Consider the following 23304-nt stretch of genomic DNA (forward strand, 5'->3'; position numbering starts at 1 on the left):
TAAAAAAGATGAAATTAACTTCCCCTCAAGAGATTTTCCTGAGGAAACACAAAAAGATAGGAGAATGGCCTGGAAATGAGGATGAAAGTAAGGGGTAGAATAGGATAATTTCAAGGGTTCTTTCTAATTTTAACGTTTTAATGATTTAGTTTTTGTTTTTTTATTGTTACTTCTGACCAGACAGTGGGGCTTTAATAAATGCAAACAAGTATAAAATTTTGTAATAATCTCTCATGTTCACAGAATTTGACTTTAAGCTTCCACAATGAATGGTCTTAGCAAACTTTAAATTTAGGGAGGGGTATAATGGTTTGAAAATAAACCACCTAAGCTTATTACATAGTGAAACCTAAAATAATCTACAAAAAGGACTATACTGGTATACACTATTATTGGACAAGTTTAATTTGGGTTAATATTCATATTATTTAACATTCTCTTCATATTCATTAAACCCTCTATGATTCTACATCTTGACAATTTCTACCAAAAACGAGTAAAATTATTATATAGCAGCAATATATGGTTATAAGAAAGTTATCCATATGTAATTTAAGCTTAAACAGTATACACACAATATGGATGCATGATGGGGTCAAATTATTAATACAATAGGATGTGGGCTGTTGGGAGCAGGTTGAGGTAGAGAACCAGAGAGGGAAGGAAACCAACTTTTCTTCAGTTCTCTTTGAGGCACGATAATTTGTGATAGGCTTGCCAGGTTACCCAGTTGGACAGCATGCAAGACCCAGGTGCACTGAATTTGGTGCACTGAGCGATCTCGTTGAAGCAATTCTTTTCTCTGTAATTAGATGTAATTATTGTGAAATGTAGTGAGGAGCTTGTCCACAATCCAAAGCAAACAAGAATTTCCAGAAGTATCCTCAGTCCTGTAGCTACAAACGTCAAATGGCTGGGGGAAAACATAACCAATAATTATAAACAGAACTAGAGAGGGAAGCGTGGGCAGTTAGTAATACTTCAAACGGCTTCACAAGATGTTTGGGATGTATCACTGGGAAATCCAGAGAAATGAGTCAAATGGGATTGGGGCAAACAAAGCGAATTGGAGCGCAAGGCCTCACCCTCTCGCCTTTCCAGTGCTTTCCTCTCGCCTTTCCTCCTGCTTTCCCCTCTCCCGACTCCACGGCCAGCCCCGCCCTCCGTCCAGACCCCGCCCCTCTCGCGGGCCGCGGCCGGCCCGCCCCCTCCGCGCTCCAGGCCCTGCCCACCCACTCCCGGCAGCCGCGGCCGCCGCCGGCGGCGAGGGGCGGGGCGGGTCGGGAGGAGCAGTGCTCCGGCGCGGGAGGGAGATCCGCCGCGGAGTTACGGGAAAGTTGGTCCGAGTTCCCGGAGTTTCCCTCTCGGGTTCCCCGGGTTCGGCCGGTCGGTGACCCGGCTCCTTTCCTCCTCCGGCCTTCGCCATCCGTCAGGTCCCTCTTTCTGCCCCCGGCCGCCATGGAGCAGCCGCCGGCGCCTAAGAGGTAACGAACGCGGGGAGTGAAGAGAAGCAGGGGAGCGGCGCCGGCGGCCGCGGGGCCGGGGCGGCTAGGCCAGGCCCTACTGCGACCCTCTCCCCGCCCGCCGGGCCGGGCCGCGCGCGCAGAAGGCCGGGAGGCAGGTCCGAGCGCCCGGCCGTGCCCGTCCACGAGGCCAGGGCCCTGAGGGGAGGCCGAGCGTCGCCTCCCCCGCGGCCGGCCGGCGGGCCCTGGGCGCGTGCAGGGTTGGGTGGGCAGCGCCCGGCTCCCCGCGGCCTGACCTCCTGGGGCGGGTGGAGTTTTCTCTAGTGGCAAGTTCCCAAAGCCTAGGAGACCTAAAACTAGAAAATTACTGGTCTTCTTACAACCATGTAGGCTTTCTTGTCAAATGTTCTTCGTAATATTGCCTTTTTTTTTTTTTTTTTGAGAAGGTGGGTTGCTCATTAACAGTTTAAAGAATGAAATATTAATAGCTACACAGTCTGTAAAACTTGTTGTGGATATGCTGCACTGACAGGTGTTACTCCCCCCTCCCCAAGTTCAAAAGTATTTATGGATGCAAGACCGTAGCACTCTTAAATTAGAATCTCCCCCGATATATTTTTGGGTGTAAAAATAGTGATACTTTGATATGGTGGTGTTAGTTTATGTTTAATCTTCGATATGTGTGTTGGAAATGATGCTTTGCAGTGATTTTAGGGATCTAAATCAAAGTTGTCCATTGATACAAATTCATAATGTGCATTTTACCCCCAAGAATGAATCAACTAATTATTTGATGTTGGATAAAACATTTAACCTCAGTCTTTCATTTTTAATTTATAAAATAAGGGTACTAATCCCTTCCCAGATAATGCTGTGGTGAAGATTAAAGAGTTCATGTGCTTTGAAAACTAGAGATCTTTAGATGAAAGGTGTTGTATACGAGAACATGGAATAATTGGAAAGGTAGGAACTTTGGGAGCTATTGTGAATTGTATGAGTTTTAAGGTCGAAAGCCATTTGTTCAGGTTAAAAAAGGGAGGGCGTGGAGTGCTTTCCAAAAGGGACCTTCAATCAGCCAGAAACCTTGAAACAAGTCAGTTGATTGTTTTCTAGCATTTTGTAAGATGTCTGTATTCTACTCACTGGGCAGCCAGTTTTAATACTATAGAAGAAAATCAGGGACTTTTTTTTTCTTTTCTGGAAGGACTGGAAGGGAGACCCTAATGCCATAGGCCAACTCGAACAGCTCTGCATTGAAGTAGCAGCTCTCTGTATTGATTAGCTCTGCTGTAAGTTATCAGAATTTCATTATAGGTATATGGAATCCCTGCCTTTGCAGAGACATTAGAGAACCTAGGGGAGTCAGGGGTAGGTGTGCGTGGTAATTCCATGGTGATTTATACTTTACAAAGTGGTGGTTGCATATTTAACAGACTCATTTTTAACTTTCTTCAGAGAGACTTATTTTGAAGTAATGAGCAAAAATGCTAGGAAGGCATTTTTGAAGAGCCAAAGATATGTTATAATAATCCCTTATATTTGAATATCTCAAAATTTCTTATAGCATTTTTATATTCTTAATATTTAATTCTCTCAGCAAGCCTATGGAGTAGGTTGAACTATACGCATTAATCCTATAGATGAGGTGAAGACTCTAAGAGAGTTTGCTGCAGGGAAGGCTATGACAGGAATTACTGGCAGTTTTTGTGTTGCCTCTATGGATCATTACCTTCTAATAATAAAATATATAGCTACCATTTTTGAGGTTGTACTGTTGGCCAGGAAATTTATATATACATTTCTTTATTTAATCAGCCTAAGAAATAGTAATCCTGGCTCTGCCACTTACTATGCTAGTTCTAAATTTAAATTTCTTCATCTGTAAAGTGTATGGTGGGTATTAAATGAGGTCATATGTAAAGCATTTAGGACAGTGCTCCATAATGTATTCAGTAATGTTAGCTGTTAATTTATGTTTTCCCTATTAAATGAGGCTCAGACAGGTTAAATAACTTGAGTCAAGTGGAGAAGGTGCCAGAGCTCTGGGTTTGATTGGCTTCAGAGGCTGTCTACCCTCTCATTATGCTCCATTTTGAAACTCACTTTCTTAGTATTCCATGATGTAATGGTCATTCTTTTTCTATAGTCTCCTGGTCCGCTTTGCTTGTTCTCTTAGTCCCTGTAAGAATGCCATTTTGCTTTTCTGCCTTGAGTAACGCTTCTCTAGTGCTCACTTTTGTATGATCATATCGCTGGGCGTGGTGGCTCACATCTGTAATCCTAGCCTCTGGGAGGCTGAGGCGGGAGAATCTCTTGAGGTCAGGAGTTTGAGACCAGCCTGAGCAAGAGTGAGACCCCGTCTCTACTTAAAAAAAAAAAAAAAAAGAAAGAAAAAGTAGCTGAGTGTGGTAATGTATGCTTGTCCCAGGTTCTTGGGAGGCTTAGGCAGGAGGATTGATCGCTTGAACTCAGGGGTCTGAGATGCAGTGAGCTATGATCACGCCACTGTATTCAGCTGAGGTGACAGAGTGAGAATCTGTCTCAAAAAAAAAAAAGGCCTTATCTGTGTTGCTGATGTTAAGTCTGTATGACCAGCAGCTGCTGCTCAGTTGGCATTTTTTCATGTAGGTCTACTCTTTCGTTATCCCATCTCATTTGTCACTAGATCCCATCAAATTTTCTATCAAAAAGTCTAGATTAATTTTTCCCTCCTTTGCATTCCCAAGAATACTTCCCTATTCCAGGGTTATATTACCTTCACACTTATATTGCACCAGTACCTTCCAACTAGGCACTTTAGCTTAGTGGTTTTCAAAAATACTTTAATAGCAGAAACATTTTAACAGCATAAGGGCTCTGTTTGGACTAGGGTCAGGGTACCAGGACCTAGTTTCCAGTCTCTTATTCCTTTCCCCTTTTGCCATCCTACTGAACCTCCTAATGCTCCATAGGACACAGTTTGCTTTAGTTCATCCTGCACATAGCTTTTGATTTATTTTGTAAAACATTACTTTGATCATATTACTCTTTTAAAAAAAATTCTTATTTTTATTAGGAGCACACTTGTCTACTTAATATTCAAAGCCTGTTGGTCTCAGTCTTAACCTGCAGCCTTCAGTTTCTATTCTCCAAGATGAATCTGTCCTCATGAAGTTTTCCTATTGTTCTTTATTTAAGTTGTAGGCTGTGGGTACTCCCAACTTTGCCTTTGTTCACACTTTTCCTTTAGAAAAGTTTGTGTTATTTTTTGCCTGAAGAATAATCTGTTTTATTCTTCCTTCAAGGCCTGCCTCATAAAGTATCTTCTCTGAGTGCTTTCTAGCTCAAGATATTTCTCTGGGTTCCTGATATGATATGCATTTGATTATATGCCATCTTCCTATTCTTCTTTTTGTTACAAAATTATAGACATCCAAAAGATAATGGGGGCTGATGCAGAGATGGGAGGATCACTTGAGGCTATGAGTTTCAAACCTGTCTGGGCAATGTAGTGAGACCCCATCTCTACAGAAAAATTTTAAAATATTAGCTGGGTGTGGTGGTGCATTCCTGTTGTCCTGGGTACTCGGGAGGCTGAGGTAGGAGGATCACTTCAGCCCAGTAATTAGAGGTCACAGTAACCTCTGATTGGGCTACTGCTACAGAGTGAGACCCTGTTTCCAAAAATAAAAGATAATGGGGACTAATTTAATAAATACTTAGGTATCACCACACAGCTGAAGAAATTAAATATTACCAATACATTTGAAGCCCCCTATGTGTATTTCTTCTCATTGTATTTCCTTCCCATCCTCCAAAGGGTAATCACTGTCCTGAATTGAATATTCTTCCCATATACCTTTATATTTTTACTATGTTGCTTATATACATACACACATATATATGATATACACACTAATATAATGTTTGGCCTAGATGTTAGGCCTTTCTTTGCCACTGACTTTGAAATTTGCTTCTTTGGGTATCATTCTTTTTCCTCTGGGAGTTGGATATTCTGTTGTGTAGTCAGGTTCAAGAATCATGATTCAGAGTCCTAGAACAGTGGTCCTCAACCTTTTTGGTGACAGGTATCAGTTTCATGAAAGACAATTTTTCCATGGATGGTGGGCAGGGGTGGTGGAGCTCTGTGGCCTGGTCCCTAACAGGCCATGGGCCAGGATTTGGGGGCCACCCTCCTAGATGATCTATAAGGCACCCCTCACACTCATATTTGTTAATTTGGTCCCTTAAAGGGCTTGTGTTAAACATAGGTGATAGATGTGGTCATCCATGTCACTGACTTAAGGTACCAGAATGGCTTTTAGATTCCCCAGATTTCCTTAAGAGGCCTGTCATAGAGGTCTTCAGAAGTCTCTATTAAAAGGATTTCTCTCTGGAAGGGAAATCCATTAAATGGTTATTAATTATTAGCATTTTGGTAGGTTGAGTTTATCAGATTTCTTTATAGGGAAACTGCTAGCTAAGAGATAAATGGCCAAAGAGTAGGTAAGCTTTGATAGGTAGATAGGGAAATAACCAGAACATGGGCCCAAGTAGAACATTCATAGAAGGGAGGGTGGGTTTCAATGAGGACAGGTGGGCAGCATGAGAGCTGTCGTCATTGGAGGGTAGGTAGTTATATTTAATACTTGTCAAAGAGAGGATGGACTGTTTTTGCTGGAGAGAGATACTTTACCAGATAGGCCTTTTTCCTCAATTATAAGAATTTGTAGTTATTTAAAATTTAAAATTTATTGATTTAGGTGTAGTTGGAAGAAAAGTTGGAAGTTGGAACAAAAGTTAGAAGAAAAGTTAGTGTGGAACAATGAAAACACTGGAAGGATAATAAGAGAGTAAGCTACTGAAGCATACTTTCTCTCAAGATAGGTGAGGCATGTTCTTTGATTTAAGCAGTTAAGTAGTTGGAATCTGTGGCAAAAAATTTTTAAATAGTGTAAAAGGGTTGTTTACAGTAAAGTTGAAGATTGAAATTAGAAGATTTGGATTACAAAATGCATTCACACAAATGAAAAGTGAAGGTAAGAAAACACATAAGGGCATGTTGCTACGAATGGGTAGATTATCAGAAGATAGATTATTATAGAATGAAAAAGCAAAGGTAAAGTGATAACGATCTAGGAGGATAAAGTAGAAAATATTCGTGTATTCCTCAGCATGAAGAGGCCCCTCAGCCTGTAGCATCCGTATCCCTGACCTCAGGCCAGGTATTAGGAATGGAGATAAACGTGAGAGAACTCTCACCTCTCAAAAATTGGATTGGGTGGGGCACAGCAACAGCTCAGTTAAGTTGATATTAGGAGATCAGGAATATCATTAAGACGTTGCAGTGAGAAGAGGGGTAGACTTCATTTTATGTCTGTATTCTTAATTTGTGTCCTTCGAATGTTAGAAGGTAAAATTCTTATGTGCGTATTATCAGCGAGAATTCACTAAGTGGAAAGGTGGAGTTGTCTTTGAGAAGATGAATTCTTAAGAACTCTTCAAAACAAAACAAAGACAACAGCCTTAGGGAAGAGGCCCTAGGGGAAGTTTCCAATTTTAGAGGCAGGCAGGTGGACAAAATGTTCAAAGTAGTCCAAGGAGAAAAGAACTGAGCAAACAGGAGTATCTCTTTAAATAACAACTTTGTCCCTAAAGCATATGCTGTCTTTCCTTTGGCTTTTCTTGGTTAATTTAGGGTAGCGTCAACTTCAGTAGGATTAGTTTAGGTCCTGTAGATGGAAACAGTCAATTGGCTCTTCCTTCTTGGAGAGAGGGAATTTGACAATAAAATCTGCAGTAGCTTTTGGTAAGCAGACTTTAATTGCACATTAAGAAAGTAGAGAAATTAACTGGGTGTGGTGGTGTGTACCTGTAGTCCCAGCTACTGGTTGAGGCTGAGGCAGAAGGATCACTTGAGCCGGGGAGTGCAAGGCTGGTGTGAGCTATGATCATGCTACTGCACTCCAGCCTGGGTGACAGAGGGAGACCCTTTTTCAAAAACAAAACAAAAACAAGACAATAGAGGAATCTAGGTTTTAGTTGACTCTAGGCAATGATTAATTTATCACTGTTTTTAAGGGGCTAAGATATAGAATATACTAGAATTAAAGTATTTGTTAGAAATGTAAAAGAAAGGCCGGCCGCGGTGGCTCACGCCACAAGCTATAGTTTGAGGATGCCTGACTTAGATGATAGCATTGCCAAAGGAATCCAGAGTGGTGTTACTGTAACAACCTGTATACATAATAGAGCTATTCTTTAAGATTCTAGAAAGGGGAGAGAGGAGACTAATGTTTAAAAATTCCTATACTTTGAACACTGTATATATATCCCAATTAAAATATGGGAAATTGCAAAATGATTATGTGATGTGTGACAGCTTATAAAGGAAAATGTAATACCATGTATGAAGGTTGCTACGAGACAAAGTCTTGCTTGCCTTCTGGTGTAGACTGACCCCGTGCATTGGAAACATTCAACTATAATTATGATGACCTCAATTTCTGCCTGCCTACCAGCTCTCTCTCTAGTTAGACCTCTCTAAAGGTCTTCACATTTTTCTTCTAAAGAGAAAATTTATGCTAATCTAATAGAAACTTTGTTTTAGTTTTGCCTTAAGCTTCTTTTTTGTTGTGATTTTATTTGAATTGCTTCATGTATGTTTGGATTATTCTAATTTAAAGAAGCTTTTAGCTCTTATAACAAAGATACTGTATTTGAAATGTCTTATGACAACTTTTCTTTTTACGTAGAGTCTCAAGTTGAATAAGTGAAAGTAGCAAATATGTAAACAGACATGCTTGAATATTAAAAATAAGTTCAGGCAGAGTGTGGTGGCTCATGCCTGTAACCCTAGCACTTTGGGAGGCCAAGGCAGGAAGGTCGCTTGAGGTCAGGAGTTTGAGACCAGCCTGAGCAACATAGTGAGACCTTCATCTTTACAAAAAATAAAAAAATTAGCCAGATGTGATGGCATGCACCTGTAGTCCCAGCTACTCAGGAGGCTGCAGCAGGAGGATTGCTTGAGCCCAGGAGTTTGAGGTTGCAGTATGCTATGATGGTGCCACAGTACTCTAGCCCAGGTAACAGAGAGAGATCTTGTCTCAACAGAAAAAAGTTTATTGTTTGCATACCATGAATATTAAAGTGAAGATTATCTTGAATTTCTGAAGGTACATCAAAGGATATATATTGAAAAATGACTTTATAGCAAAATGAGAATTACAGATAGTTATTAACAATTGTAATTAATATAGGTAGTATTAGGTTCTGAATTAGTCCATAGATTATATGTAATACTTATATATAATATAAAACATCTTAGTAAAGAGGTGGATTGAGTGAGATTTTCATGTTTCAACTATCTTGATCTATCATATCTCAAAATTTTGATGCACACACACATATTTAGATAATTGGGGCAATTGTTGAGCATTTATGATTCCAAGAACAGGGTAGTTTCTATATTCAGAATGTAGAATATTCTTCTTTCTCTAGATCTTCTTTTCATTTTTAGTTTTGGTTTTCTGAAATCATGAGACCTAGAGTTGTATAATTGGAAAGGAATGCCAGTTAAACTTCTTTTTGTAATTTAGGTCAACTTTTTATATATTTCAGGAAAATATAAACTGAAGATAATAGATAGCTAATTTCCTTGACCCTCTCTGGAGCTGCACATTCTCATGTCTCTGTTATGTTGTTCCATTCTCTTGTTTCTTCTGAAAACTGGCTTTCTTTACTTTCTGATCTTTCTGAACTTTCTGGCTTTCTTCACTGCTCTTGGCAGAAATTGGCTGTCAGCCTTGAGTTAATTTATTTGCTCATTTATGCATACATTCAGTAATTATTAATTGACTACCTTCCAAATTCTGTGTGCTGAGTGCATTGGTGAATGAAACAGATGGGATCTTTGCCCTCATAGAGCATACACTTGTTGGAGCTTGAGCTATGAAAGATAGAAGTAGCATGTATTGATAGGGAAAAATGGTGGAACCTGTTTAATAGGGCAACTGGAGGAGGCTTCTTTAAGGAGGTGATATTTAAGCTGCAGCCTGACAATTGGGAAATTATCCATGTATAGCAGGGGGAAAGTATTCATATATCCATGAATAGCAGGGGGAAAGTATTCCAGGCAGAGGGAAAAGCTATGAGAAGGCCTGGAGTTGGGAAAGAGCTTAGTGTGTGGGAGGAATTGAAATGAGGCCATTGTGGCTGGGTTGTAGAATGGGAGAAAGTGGCTAGAGATGAGGTCAGAGAGATGGGCAGGGATTCAATGATGCAGGCTGTGGAAAGAAATTTGGATTTTAGTGAGAGTGCTATGGACTATAATTAAAGGGTTTTAAGCAGGATTTTAATTTATGTTTTTAAAAGACCATTGTGATTGCCTTGGTTAGAGTAGATTGTAGAGAGTTAAGAATAAAAGCAGAGAAACAAGTTGGGAGGCTATTTCAATAGTTTGTCATTAAAGATGGTGGAATCAGTAGAGATGGAGAGAAGTGGACAGATACAAGTTCTATTTTGGAGTTAGAAATGAAGGACTTACAGTGGACTAGATGTTGGGAGTAAGAAGAAAGAAGAATCAATCCTGGCTTCTGCGTTTTGTTTGAGCAACTTGGGGGTGGGGGAAGACTGGGAGAGGAACAGGTTTAGATATCTATAGTCTCCTTCTTGGAATGCCATACTCCCAGGAAAGTGAATCTGATTGGACCAAAATGTGATGTTAGGTCGTTTCCATAGAAGAGGACATCTACTTCCTCTTAGGGAGGAAATGATAGATGCTGACTTCTGTTTTTAACCTCGTTTTTTTACCAGATTAGAGAATGAGAAACGTACCTTTTTTAGGTGTTGAAATGTTTAGGTGTGTTGATAACTTGCTATCTTTAAAAAAATCTTTTTATTGAAAAATAAAACATCAGTATAAAACAAATACATGACTTGGTATAAGGCAGACACCTTTGTAATCACCAATTATGTTAAGAAATAGATCATAGTGATCTTTCCCTGTAAGTAGCCACTATCCTAACTTTTATAGTAATCTAAATGTGCATTGCTAGATACTCTAGGTACACATGTTAGATTGATATGAATTGTTTTAATCTTTGTTAGTCCTGCATCTTTTTCTTTTCCTTTTCCTGTTGAAGAACCTCAGCTGTTTGTAGTGTCCCACAGTCTGGAATTTTGCTGATTGCTTTCTCAAGGTGCAGTTCAACATGTTCTTTTGTTCTCTATATTTCTTGCAAATGGACAGCTGGATTCAGAGATGGATCAGACTCAAGTTCAATCCCTTAGGCATTATTATAGGTGGGGTTTGGCAAGACTGTAGGAATCTCTTAATGTCTGATTGTCTTTTTTGTGATGTTTGCAGCTGTTGATGGTTAGTGCTTATTTTTGTTAATTCATTGGATGTTGCAAAATAGTAAAATTTTAAATACATCATTTTGTTTTCATTTATTAGTTGGAATGTTTTTATAAAGAGTCACTTCCCCTCATCTTCTGTTTGGTTACCCCCGGTATCCTTTATAGAGGATAGACAGTATAAATGCTTGATTCTTTCCCTTAATTTAACATTTTTCAAGATAATGAATTAGTTCCCCTTTTTTTCCTCCAAAGCTGACTAGTTTGTTTTCTTTTAAATTTTAAATGCCATTGTGAGCTGATGGATTTAAACAGGATTTTGATCCATTGCAGTAACTGTCACTGAAGCTCAAAATGTCCTATGTTTGGCCAGTGGAAGTCTGTTCTGGAGACAACATGACCGTAGTGGTCTTTGATAGCTTACTTGCTGTCTGTTGTGATAAGATATTTGGGACTCATCCTGTACATTTCCTGTCCCAGATCTGGAATCAAACATTTCTCTAAATCTGGCTTCTTTTAATGAGGAAAAAAAATTCCTAGTCTGGGTACTAATATTCTGTTATTTTCAATAGGGTTTTATTCATAGATAGGAGAACTGATTTATTCTTTCACACTATGGGATAGTCTATCAAAAAATGTCATGGTACTGGTAGTTTTGAGCTCCTTTATCTGGATAGTATTTCCACCACACATTCATCTTCTGAGCTGGAAATTAGGCTAGGCATGTATAGACTCAAATTATGTGGTAGAGACTGTTTAGAGTGGACTTTTATCTTTGTGTTCTACTTATTTACTCTGGTTGTCCTTTGACCTTAATATTCAGTCTTGTTTTTTTTCTCAACTCTAAATCTTTCAGGTGACCTAGTGTCTTATTTTCTTAGATGAAAAAGGTGGAAAATATAAAAATCCAAGGCAAATAATATCACTGTTGATAAGATCAGATTTTAGGCCTTATTTTTAGGTAGAACTTTTAGTCTACCTTGTCTTATATACATAAAAATGTATCTGTATACAAACACATGAAATGTTAAGGGCATCTTAAGGCTACTTTATAAATCTAGCCTTAACTATGGTATGATGAATTGTAAAATGAAACACCTTCAGATATTAAATGTTATATGTTATTCCTTTCTAGTTTTGATATTAGCCCCTCTTGTTGAATAAATAAAATGAGGTAGTTATCTCAGTAACACAGTTGATAATTTGCATTTGTCACTGTGTCACAGAACTTTAGGAAGAATTAATATAGTTACTGTATTAAAATACATCAGATTGCACTTACAAATTGACATGTGAATTAGCCTGTTACCTTGCAATCAAATAGCAATCAGTAACCATTTTCCAGTGATCATCTTTGCAATGTTTTTTGGTAATAATCAGTGAAATTTGGATCCTAGGAAGAGGTTGGAGAAGAAATGATTGCTCTGAATAAAATTAATAGTTCATGTAACTCCTAAGAAATACCAGAAACAAGAGTCACATTAAGCATTGGAATTCCATAAAATTCCAGTGGAAATTAAAAATAAATGTACTAATTAACTCTTGAGAAGAAAGTATTTTGATGATATTCTTTTCCTGGCACATTGTCTATATGCTTGATTCTCATTGTATATTTCCTATTTTTTTTTTCTTTTTTGTAGAAGAGAATTCTAGCACTAGGCCAAGGGGGATTTTTTTCTCCTTTACTGACTTGTAGCACTTGATTAGTCAGTTTTAATTAATATTTATGAAACAACTCAATGTGATGTGAAGGAGCCTGCCAAAACAGTGATACAGTGATACTTTTAAAGATACTTAGCATCACTGGGAAGTAGGATGTGTCATGTGATGGATTTTTCAGATAAATAAACTACTTTAAGCATTGTACTTTAAAACATTTTAAAAACACTTTTAAAACAGCCAGTTTTGATGGAAGTCATTCCAGAATGAAGACACATCACCCAGTCTTCTGAGACCAGTCATTTGCTTTCTTGACTATTTAATGATATTTTTGATTTTTGATTTTAGTTACATGCTGAAACAGTGTGTCTTGGCAGTGTGTTTGAAACTTTGTTGCCCCATGTGGCCATTCTTCCCGTGCCCCCCAGTCTAGTCTTTTTCTTTTACTGTTATCTGTCATTTCTCATTGCTATGTCTTCTCTAAACTGCTGCTTATCTTAGAAATAAGTATCTGATCTGACAGTAGCTCTGCCTTTTCTGAGGTGGAGTACAGGTTCTTTGTGTCAGTTTTTGCTTTCCAAAGGACCTTTTTCTTCTGGGTTCAGTTACATCTTCAAATTAATCTTTTAGCTAAGAAGAACATTAACGTACATTAAAGAAGGAGAGAGAAACTTGTGCCAAACTTTTGTAAGTTTCTAAAATTTATATGAAAATAATCAATTCTTTTCTTGTCAAAAATTTACTTTAGAAAGCCCACAAAATTCCCAAGGTTAAAACAAATTTCTGTCATTTCGGAGCATTGCTTAGATTTTTAAGGATCTGTGGTATTTCTGAAGGTAATTGGAGTTTCAGAGGGTATTTATACCTGTACAAATATTGTTAATATTACATTTATAGGTGAGGTATTTAGGCTATTTATCTTATAATAATCTTTTATTCTGTCAGATACAGATGGGATTTTAAAATTTTATTGTCATTTCAATTAGCAATGATTACACCTTGGATATACCTCATCGGCTAACATACTGATTTTCTCTCTCTCTTTTTTTTTTTTGAGATGGGGTTGGTCTTAATTTGTAACTCAGGCTGGAGTGTGGGTGGTGTGATGGTAGCTCCCCTGAATCCTCTGACTCCTGGGCTCAAATGATCCTCCTGCCTCCTTTTCCCAGAGTGCAGGGACTGCAGGTGACAGCCATAGCGCCCAGTAGTGATTTTCATTTCTTAAAAAACCAAACAGGTGAAAATAATCCCAGTTTAAAAAAACAAAAATTATTTTCATAAAGCACTAAAATCATGAACTGTTTTTCCGTCTTCTTTCAATTTATTTACAAAGAACAACAGTGAACTACTGAGAAATGACTTTATTTGTGCTGTTGCTGTATAATCAGATAGCACTGAGAAATGAAGCAAAATAGTATCCATCTGTACATAGAGCTGAAAACAGCCACTACCTCTACAGCTCTCCCCCTAGCTCTAGTTATGAAAGCCTATAAAAATTAAGCAGACATTAAGAGTTTAAACCTTACTTGACATTACATTTTTACTAATGTATTAATGTTTGGGATTATTGCAGTTAATGATGGTTTTCTGTTAGGGCTAGGGGTAGGAAATTGTGAGGGTATAGAGATTAAATCCTCATATTTTTATCTTTAAAATTTGAGGCTAGGGAAAGAAATATAGAAAATATATGAGTAAATTTAGCTTTTAAGTATAGGTAGTATATTTGGCGCCGGTCATGGTGGATTTTTCTATGTGGCAGGTTCATGGGTAGACCTTTGTACGTTTCATATAGATATATCCTCTTTTTTTTTTTTTAACTCAGATTTTGTTGCCTTTTTTTAGATCTCAAACTAGGTATGGTTGTTAAGTATTTAAAATATTTGTAATGAACTGGATTAAAATTTATGAGCCTTCAAGGTATACATATTTCTTACAAAATTATTTAAAAATTTTATTTAAGTAGGACATGAGTATGTTAGAGCATTTTCAAATTTGTTTTGTCTACATTTTCTGGATTTGTGCTTTTGGAAAAATTAGTTATGAAGAAAGTGAATGCACAAACTGTGTTTAGGATTATGAAGTGTGTTACAGTGTTTAAGTTTGTAGAGGTTTGTTACAAGAAATGAAGAGGTATCATATAACTTTCCAGTTTATGGTAAGTGGAAACAATTCCTAGAAAATAAAAATGAGTCTAAGGGTAAAGGAAGAAGAGAAAATATCAGACAGATTCTTTTCTTTTAGAGATCCTTGGCAGGAAATTATAATTTGAGAGTACTTTTGGGCAAAGAGCCCGACCTGAAAGGAAATGGTATGATAGAGTTGAAAAACAAGACTTTCATTTAATTAAAAAAAAATTCTATCTATTGCAGAGCATTTATTTTCTTAGGTGGTTTGAGCTCTTAGAGTGCCAATAATTAACTAAACCCCATAAACTTAATACTGTTTTATAAAATTAAATACACTGTGAGACCATCAGATCACATCAATTTTACTATTAAAACAGTGATACTAAGTGAAGTGATTAAGAGCCAGTGCTTTCGAGTCAGGTAGACCTTGGTTCTAATCTCAGCTGTGCCATATATTGCAATGCAGTAGTGGGCAAGTTACCTAACTTATCTAAGTCGCAGTATACTCATTTGTGAAATGTAGGTTTTATACTATTTACTCTTTGGGTTTTTGAAGATTAAATGAAATACTGATTATGAATTTAGCATTTGTCTTTGAAGATAATTTCCTAAGTGTTTCAAAATTTTAGAGAAACACAGTTTTTTAAGAGTATAAGAGGACACCTTTCACTTGGATACATATGTCCTAGTTGAATTTTTTTAACAATTAATTTTATTACTCCAGAGCTAAACATTTACTAAATATTTACAAAATGTTTAGCCTTTGAAAGGCCAAAGGCTAAAGGGAGCAGGAAAAAAAATGATCCTTGAATTTTTGTTAGTTTCAGGTAAAATGTGCTTCCTGTGATTGAAGTATAAGAGATATTGATTTTTTGGATTCAAGATCAGATTCATTGGGAGGAGGTGAGGGAATGAAAACTTACGGGGTATAACATATGCTATTAAAGTAATGAGTACACTAAAAGCCCAGATTTCATCACTATACAATATATACGTGTAATAGAATTCAACTTGTGCCCCCTAAATCTATTTTAAAAAAAGAAAAAAATTCAGATTCATCCCATTGTGTAATTTAGAAAATACTCATTATCTAAGCCTAACCTTGAGACTTTTTTTGACATGATTAATGTTATGTTGAAGGACTAAAGAATGAAAACCCTTCCTTTGTTTTAAAGATGTATGACTTCTTTTTTCTTTTTCTTTTCTTTTCTTTTTCTTTTATTTTTCCTTTCCTCTCCTCTCCTTTCTCCCTCCTCCTTTTTCCTTTCCTTTTTTTCCATTTTCTGTCTTGTCCTTTCCTGTCCTACAAGGTTATATCGCCCAAGATGATCTCCAACTCCTGGGCTCAAAGGATCCGCCCGCCTTGGCCTCCCAAAGTGCTAGGATTATAGGTGTGAGCTGTTGGACCCACCTTGTAACTTATTTTTGAAGTTATAAAAACTTAAGTTTGAGAAAACTAAGACTAGTCTGTACAGAATCTGCCCCCCAACCCCCAACAAGACTTAGAAACCTTTGTATTGAGATCTAGGAAAAATACAGAAATCCTTATACTGAACAAGAAACAACAAAAGTGAGATAAAACAAGCTTATGGATGGGAGTATGGTTAAGGTGGCATGTAAAAGTTGAAATATTAGAGAATTTGGATGTCACTGAAAACAATTCAAGGAGGTTTCTAATGTTTAAAAACAATATGGGAGAAGTCTGCTTTTATCCTTTGATTCAGTGTAGGAAAAGAGGATCTGTCATTTATTACTTATGGGAGAATAAATTGGTACAAACCCTATGGAAGGCAACTTGCCAATATTAATGTATATATATACTTATATAACATACAATTATAGGCAAAATATACCAAGATGTAATCACCCATTTTAATAATTACTACATAATTATAATAATGATCTTTTGTTAGTTGCCCTACATTATCAAAATTATATTAGTATATGATTGTACTTAATATCTTAATATCAGTATATCTTTTACATATGTGTATTTATGTTTGTGTGTGTATGTTTTCTCTTGATGTCACAACTTCTGGTAATTTATTCTACATATATGCTGGCACATGTGTGAATTGACTTGTATATAAGGTTGTTCATTGCAGCATTGTTTATTAGAGGAAAAGAGAACCTAGATTTCCATAAGTAAAGGATTGGGCTCATAAGATATGCCACATCTTTGCAACAGAATAGAATGTAGCTGTACAAGAGAATGATAATGATTTATACAGGCTAATATCCCTTATCCAAAATGCTAGGGACTAGAAGTGTTTTAGATTTTGGATTTTTTGTATTTTGAAATATTTGTATATACATAATTAGATATCTTGGGGATGGGACGCAAATCCAAACATGAAATTCATTTGTGTTTCATATATACCTTATACACATAGCCTGAAGATAATTTTACACAGTATTTTAAATATTGTGCATGAAACAATGTTTATGTACATTGAACCATCAGAAAACAAAGGTGTCATCATCTCAGCTTTTAATGTGGACAGTCTATGGTTGTTTGGCATTACCATTATTTCTGACTCTGAATTTGTATGCTGCTGATAAGCAATCATTTTCTTATACTTATTCACACATCAGTACTTAATAGTAAAAAATATGGCACAACCTTAATATAATGAAAAAACAATATGTTCAGAGTAACTAAGCAGCGCAGTAGTATCACCTAATACCTGCTTCAGCTGTTAAACAACGGCAAAAACAAATAATGGCAGGCTTTCAGTTTCCACATTATGATCCTGGTTTTGATTAGAAGGTTGCTGTACCTTTTAGGAGAGAAGAAACATTAGAAGTAGTTGAGGTGCTTCTAGGCACCTGGATCTAAAGGATCCAGGAGGTGGATTCTCTAGGGATGAGGAGGCCTTTTGGTGGATGGTTTTTAAAAGTGTTTCCTCCAGAGTCATTTGCCTTATTAACAACAGTTTTTGTCTTAGAAGTCTCCTTTTGATTTTATATGATATGATTTTTTTGTTCTGTTATGAATGCACTCTGCTCAAGTCCTTCAATAAGCCCATCACACATTTTCCCTGTGCCATCTTTAGGTACTTTGTCTGCAGTGTTAATAGTGTCATCTTCATCATCACTATTACTGTAATAACCTTAATTCAGAACCATTTCAGCTATTTCACCATTGGTCAATGAATGAACAGCTGAAGACTCATTATCAGTGTTACAAACTTCTTTGCTATCCACTTCTTCCAGCTTACTGATGGACTCTGAAGGTATATTTTTTACATAGATAAAGAGGTTAGACATCATTTTTTTTCACTTGACATATGGAATCCTTCCAAGTCACTACCATGTTTATCATTATCATTGAATATAATTGCAGGCCAGAGGTTGTGTCAGAAATGTATAACTGAGTTTTTAAAAACTGTTCCAAGTGTTGGCAGCAGTATGTACAGCATCCTTCATGCTACACTCTTTTTTTTCTTTTAGACGAAGTCTCATTCTGTGACCCTAGTTAAAGTGCAGTGGTGTCATCATAGCTCATTGCAATCTCAAACTCCTGGGCTCAAGCAATCCTCCTGCCTCAGCCTCACGTGTAGCTGGGACTATAGGCCATGTGCCACTGTGCTTGGCTAATTTTTCTATTTTTAGTAAAGATTTGGTTTGCCTTTCTTGCCCAGGCTGGTCTTGAACTCCTGAGCTCAAACAGTCTTCCACCTCTGCCTCCCAGTGCTACACTCCTTTTGAAAACCTTTTATACCCATACCTCTGTTCACTGCTGTGAGCATGCTGTTCAAGAATTTTTACTCTTCATTGAGCTAAGGATACCCTGGTCACATGGCTTAATTAATGAAGTCACATTTGGGGGAAAGTATTAATACATAGGATAAACATTTTGTAAAAAAATTTTATTTTTTGTTTGCATGCTTCATTTTTTCTTAATAATATTTTTGATGAGAATACTGCAGGAGGATGAACAGAACATTTGTCAAGGAATAACAAAATCTTTCAGTTATCATTCAGTCTAGCTTCCTGCAGTGAGTTCCAGTTGTTGGTGTAACTGGCTCTATGAACAAATGTCATTGACCCCTATGTGTTTTTTATAATCTCCCTCTCATATTTTATATTTTCAGGCCAATAGGTCTTGATGGACAGAACCCCGTAACTTTTAACTAACTACTTGATCTTTCTGAGTTGTTTCCCAGAAATGACAATTTCTGTAAGACAGAGGAGTGGATATTCTAAAGGCCCCTGGGCAGACTTCCAAACTCCAATACTCCTCACCTTTCACCTACATGCCCAGTGGATGGATGTAGCTCCTTGTTAATTTCAACACATCCAGCCCCAAAGCAGGTAGCCCCTCCTTAAAAAGCCTGTACTCTCCCTTTAGAGAGATGGATTTGAGGCTGATTCTGATTCCCTGTGCTCCCAACAGGTATATTTCATATTAAAAATTCCTTTTTTCCTTTGCAATCCTCATTGTCTCAATAATTGGATCTTTATGCAGCAAGTAGCAGGACCTAGGCCAAAACCCACTTGGGTTTTTGATTTCACTGGTATAAAATGTTTGTGAAACAATTTTAGAAAACATGTTGCTGGTGATCCACGCTTTCTTGTCATGTAATAGTGGACTGGTAAGAAATTCACTCTTTGAAGATGGGAGGAGAAAGATGCAAGCTTTTGCCTGTACAGCAAGTTTCCACTTATGCTTGCCTTCTTCATTAACACATTATAGCACAGTTATTCTGTCCTTGGCATTCTTAATTCCTGTAGGGGCTATTCTGTCATCTGTAGTCAGTGTCTTTTTGGATCAGTAATGCCAAAACAGTGACGTTTCAACAGCATTCAGACTTGGTTTTCATCAGCAGTGACTTGGACAAACTCACCAATGAATTTCTTAGCTCCTTCATGATCAATAGATGCTTTATCATGACAAATCTTTAAAAATTTAGTACTGTGCCTTTTCTCAAATTTCTACAACCAGCCTTTTGAATATTCACAGTCCCTTTCATTTTTCAGTTCATGATAGATACTTGCATGTTTCATGATATTAACAGTAAAAAACGCAAACTGTAAAATATGTTAAAGAGATTCTGAGCCAAGTGTGTGTGACCAATGACCTGGAATACATGGCCTCAAGAAGTCATGAGAAAATGTGCCAGGTTACAGTTTGGTTTTATACACTCATGGAGTCAGGAATCACATGTAAAATCATAAATCAATACATAGAAGACGTACATTGGTGGGCTTAAAAAGGTAGGACATCTGGTGGGGGGAGGTTACAAGTTATAGGTAGGTTTAAAGATTCTTTGATTTGTAATTGGTGAAGGAAATAAAGCTTTCTCTAAAGGCTTGAAACATTTTAAGAATGTCTGTTAATCAGAGATAAGCCACTGGACATTTACAGAAACTCAAATGTTCCAGTAAGTAAATTGATGGCCTGTAGGTGTGGTTTAAACTTTGTTTTGCATGGCCTTACGTCCTGTTAATGATTTAGTATCTTATTGTTACAAAGAGTATCTCCAAAAGGGATGGGGCATGACCAGGCATGTCTGACCTCCCATCTCCTCATGGCCTCTAAATCAGCTTTAGGGTTTTTCTGGGGTCTCCTTGGCCAAGAGGGGGTCCATTCAGTCGGCTGGGGGGCTTAAGATCTTTTTTTAGTTCACAATGATCAGCATATTATTAAATGATATATGTTCACTGTCATCCACTCTTTCAGTACACATTTAAGATCTTCATTTTTACCTTTATGCAGTGTTTTTCTGTTTTTCATTAACTTCTGTTCATCACTTTCAGCATAGAACTTCCAACAGTTTATCCTTCTGTTTCTTCAGGTCATATCTGGTGGTCATTAAGACACCACAGTCTTCTCTAAGACTTTTGACACTTACACTGCTCCCCAGTTTCTCTAGCAGCTTGAGTTTCTGTGCTAAAGATAAACATAAATACTTTCTCTTATTACGGTTACCTGTTGGGTATCTGCAGGCTTTTTGACATTTTAAATAATTTCTTTATAGCACAAAGCAGAGAATAAACAGAAAAAAACAGTAATACATGTAGGCCTTGGCCCTGTGTGGAGCATTGTGGGGAACCTGTTGTTGGTGTGCCTGGCCTGCACGTGTGCCATGTTATTACTCTTTGTGGTTGTGCTTGCAAGGGGGAATCTGGGTGTGTGTGGAAAAGATACATTGCAATTGAAGGGTGCTGGGAGGTTCCTTTTTCCCTTGGGGTTGCTGAATAAACTGTTGTGTGTCTGCGTTTTGGCTATGACCTGTCACATGAGGTGAGGTGTGGAGTTTTCCACTGTGGAGGTAAGCCAGTGCTCAAAGAGTTTGGATCTTAGAGCATTTTAGATTTCAGATTTTCAGATTAAGGATGATTAACCTGTATGTACTGATGTAAAGATCTCCAACATAGGTTATATATTGTTAGGTGAACTCATCAGGAAAGACACTAGTAAGTATAAAGAAGAGTGTGTATAAAATACTATCTAGTATATTAAAAAGGGGAAGACTTAGGAATATATATTCATATTTGTATAAAGGGTTCACAACAAACTAATAAAAGTGGTTATTTTGGGGGATGTTGCTGGGCACATGAGGAATGTGGCTAGGGAAAAGATGTTTACTGTATAACTTTTTATATTGTTTCATTTTTGAGCCATCTGAATATGTTGCCTATGAAAAATTTTATAAAATGTCTCAAAGAAAATATTTTTTTTTTGTCAGTAAGCTAAAAAAGCTGAGTGAAGACAGTTTGACAAAGCAGCCTGAAGAAGTTTTTGATGTATTAGAGAAGCTTGGAGAAGGGTAAGTACAAAAAATATGAAAGCATTCTGATAGTGATAGATAATTAAAACATACTATATGATATTAATCTTTCAACTAGAGTTGCCATTTAATGGAATGGCAATCTCAAATGTCAATATTTGCTTGCATTGAATAGTATTTATAGTAATTAAATTTGGCAGTTGATATGGAATCTTAAAGATTAGATTGTGCTAGATCTGGTAATGGTGTTTTTCAGAGAAGTTGGCCATATATTAAATATATAAGGGAAAAGATATGTGCCGTGAGATGATTTCTAAGAGGACTGTTAATTTATCCCATATAACATTCTCATTAATAAACTTGAAAGGTTTTGACTTTGTTGGGCAAGTGACCATAAGGCCATCTTTTTCGACTTTGGGGTTTATTCTGTTTGGGAAAAGGTAAGTAGTAGGCATAAATTGAGTGTCTCAGTGAGGAAAATAGTATTTATAGGCAGAGGAATAGTTGACATGGTTTTAAAATAATAGTAGACAAACATGTCTCATTTTGAGTACAAAGAAAGGTAGGAAGCATTTAATGGAATGGCAAAGTATAGGAGACTTTCAAATATAAACAGAATTCAGAGCAGCTTAGATCAGTAAGAATAAGACAAGGAAATGGAAAAAGTGTAAAATAAGGTAAACATAAGATAGAAGGAATAAAGTCAAGTGTATTTTTCATTAAATGTCAATGCTCTCATTAAAAGACAAACTATGAGAGGTAAATTAATATGCAAAATCTAGCTATCTGCTATTTATGAGAGAGCTATATGAAACAAAAAATGGAAATATCAGGATATTCCTTATAAAAATATTAAATAGGAAAGAGATAAACATACAATTAATAAAAAGTATTAGTAGCAATATTTATTTTAGATAAATTAAAGTTAAAAGATCTCAACTGAATGAAGAGGGATATTACATAATGATACAAAAGATAATGTATGACGAAACATAATGTATATCAGACAACATAGCAGCTAAAGTTATGACAGAAAAGCTCTTAGTAATGTTGGAAATCTAATAAAAGTAGTTGCTAGTATCCTCTGGACCCTTTCTGTAAATATTTTTAGGGAGTGGGTGAGCAAGTCACATACAGCATATATCCATTCTATTACTCCATTTCCTTGAGCCTTTTATCTTCCTCAGTGTACACTGAGGGTCACTTGGCATCTTGCTTGATGTAGGCCTCTGTTGAGTTTAGGTTTCAGTTAAGTAGCTGAGCAAACTGTTAGGGACACCCTCAACATGAGCTAACACACTGAGTCTGGTATTTCTTGCATCCTTGTCATAAATTCCTTTCTCCCTGGAAATCTTAGAATCCATTCCCATACATGTTATTTAGATTTCTGCTGATAAAAATTGGCAAAAATCTTACAACTTTTTTGATGTGAATAGTACTTGTTCTTAGGTTAGATTTTATACTCATCCTCCTGGGGTCTATAGGGATTTGAGTATAATTATGGGTCCAGCAATGAAAGGGGGTGGTGGAGTGTTCCAGAGGAGAATCCACATTCTCCTGAAAAGTGACTGCCTCAGAGGAGGTAGAGAGAGTCTTCAGGCATTGTGAGGCTAATTTTCTTAGGAGGGCAGGGTTAATTTTTGCTAGTAAGGAAGGCTTGATAGGGTTTGGGGATTCAGAGTACTCAGATTAATGATAATCTACCTATGGCTGAGCATGGTGGCTCATGCTTGTAATCCTAGCAATCTGGGAGGCTGAGGCAGGCGGACTGCTCGAGGTCGGGAGTTCTAAACCAGCCTGAGCGAGACCCCGTGTCTACTAAAAATAGAAATTAATTGGCCAACTAAAAATACATATACAAAAAATTAGCCGGGCATGGTGGCGAATGCCTGTAGTCCCAGCTACTCAGGAGACTGAGGCAGTAGGATCGCTTGAGTCCAGGAGTTTGAGGTTGCTGTGAGCTAGGCTGATGCCATGGCATTC

The 23304-nt window shown here is 37.2% G+C and overlaps 1 protein-coding gene across 1 annotated transcript in view; it reads left to right on the plus strand.

Annotated features, from left to right (window-relative positions):
* Positions 1 to 1287: 1287 nt before the first annotated feature.
* STK3 (serine/threonine kinase 3) overlaps positions 1288 to 23304 on the plus strand; it is a 267587-nt gene continuing 245570 nt past the window's right edge. Inside the window, exons 1-2 of the mRNA XM_012762004.3 lie at positions 1288 to 1484; positions 21280 to 21360. Coding sequence (XP_012617458.1) covers positions 1459 to 1484; positions 21280 to 21360 — 107 coding nt within the window. The 5' untranslated portion in view covers positions 1288 to 1458. The remainder of the gene's footprint in view (positions 1485 to 21279; positions 21361 to 23304) is intronic.

Source organism: Microcebus murinus, chromosome 7 (assembly GCF_040939455.1).
Source record: "Microcebus murinus isolate Inina chromosome 7, M.murinus_Inina_mat1.0, whole genome shotgun sequence".
NCBI classification, from domain to species: Eukaryota; Metazoa; Chordata; class Mammalia; order Primates; family Cheirogaleidae; genus Microcebus; species Microcebus murinus.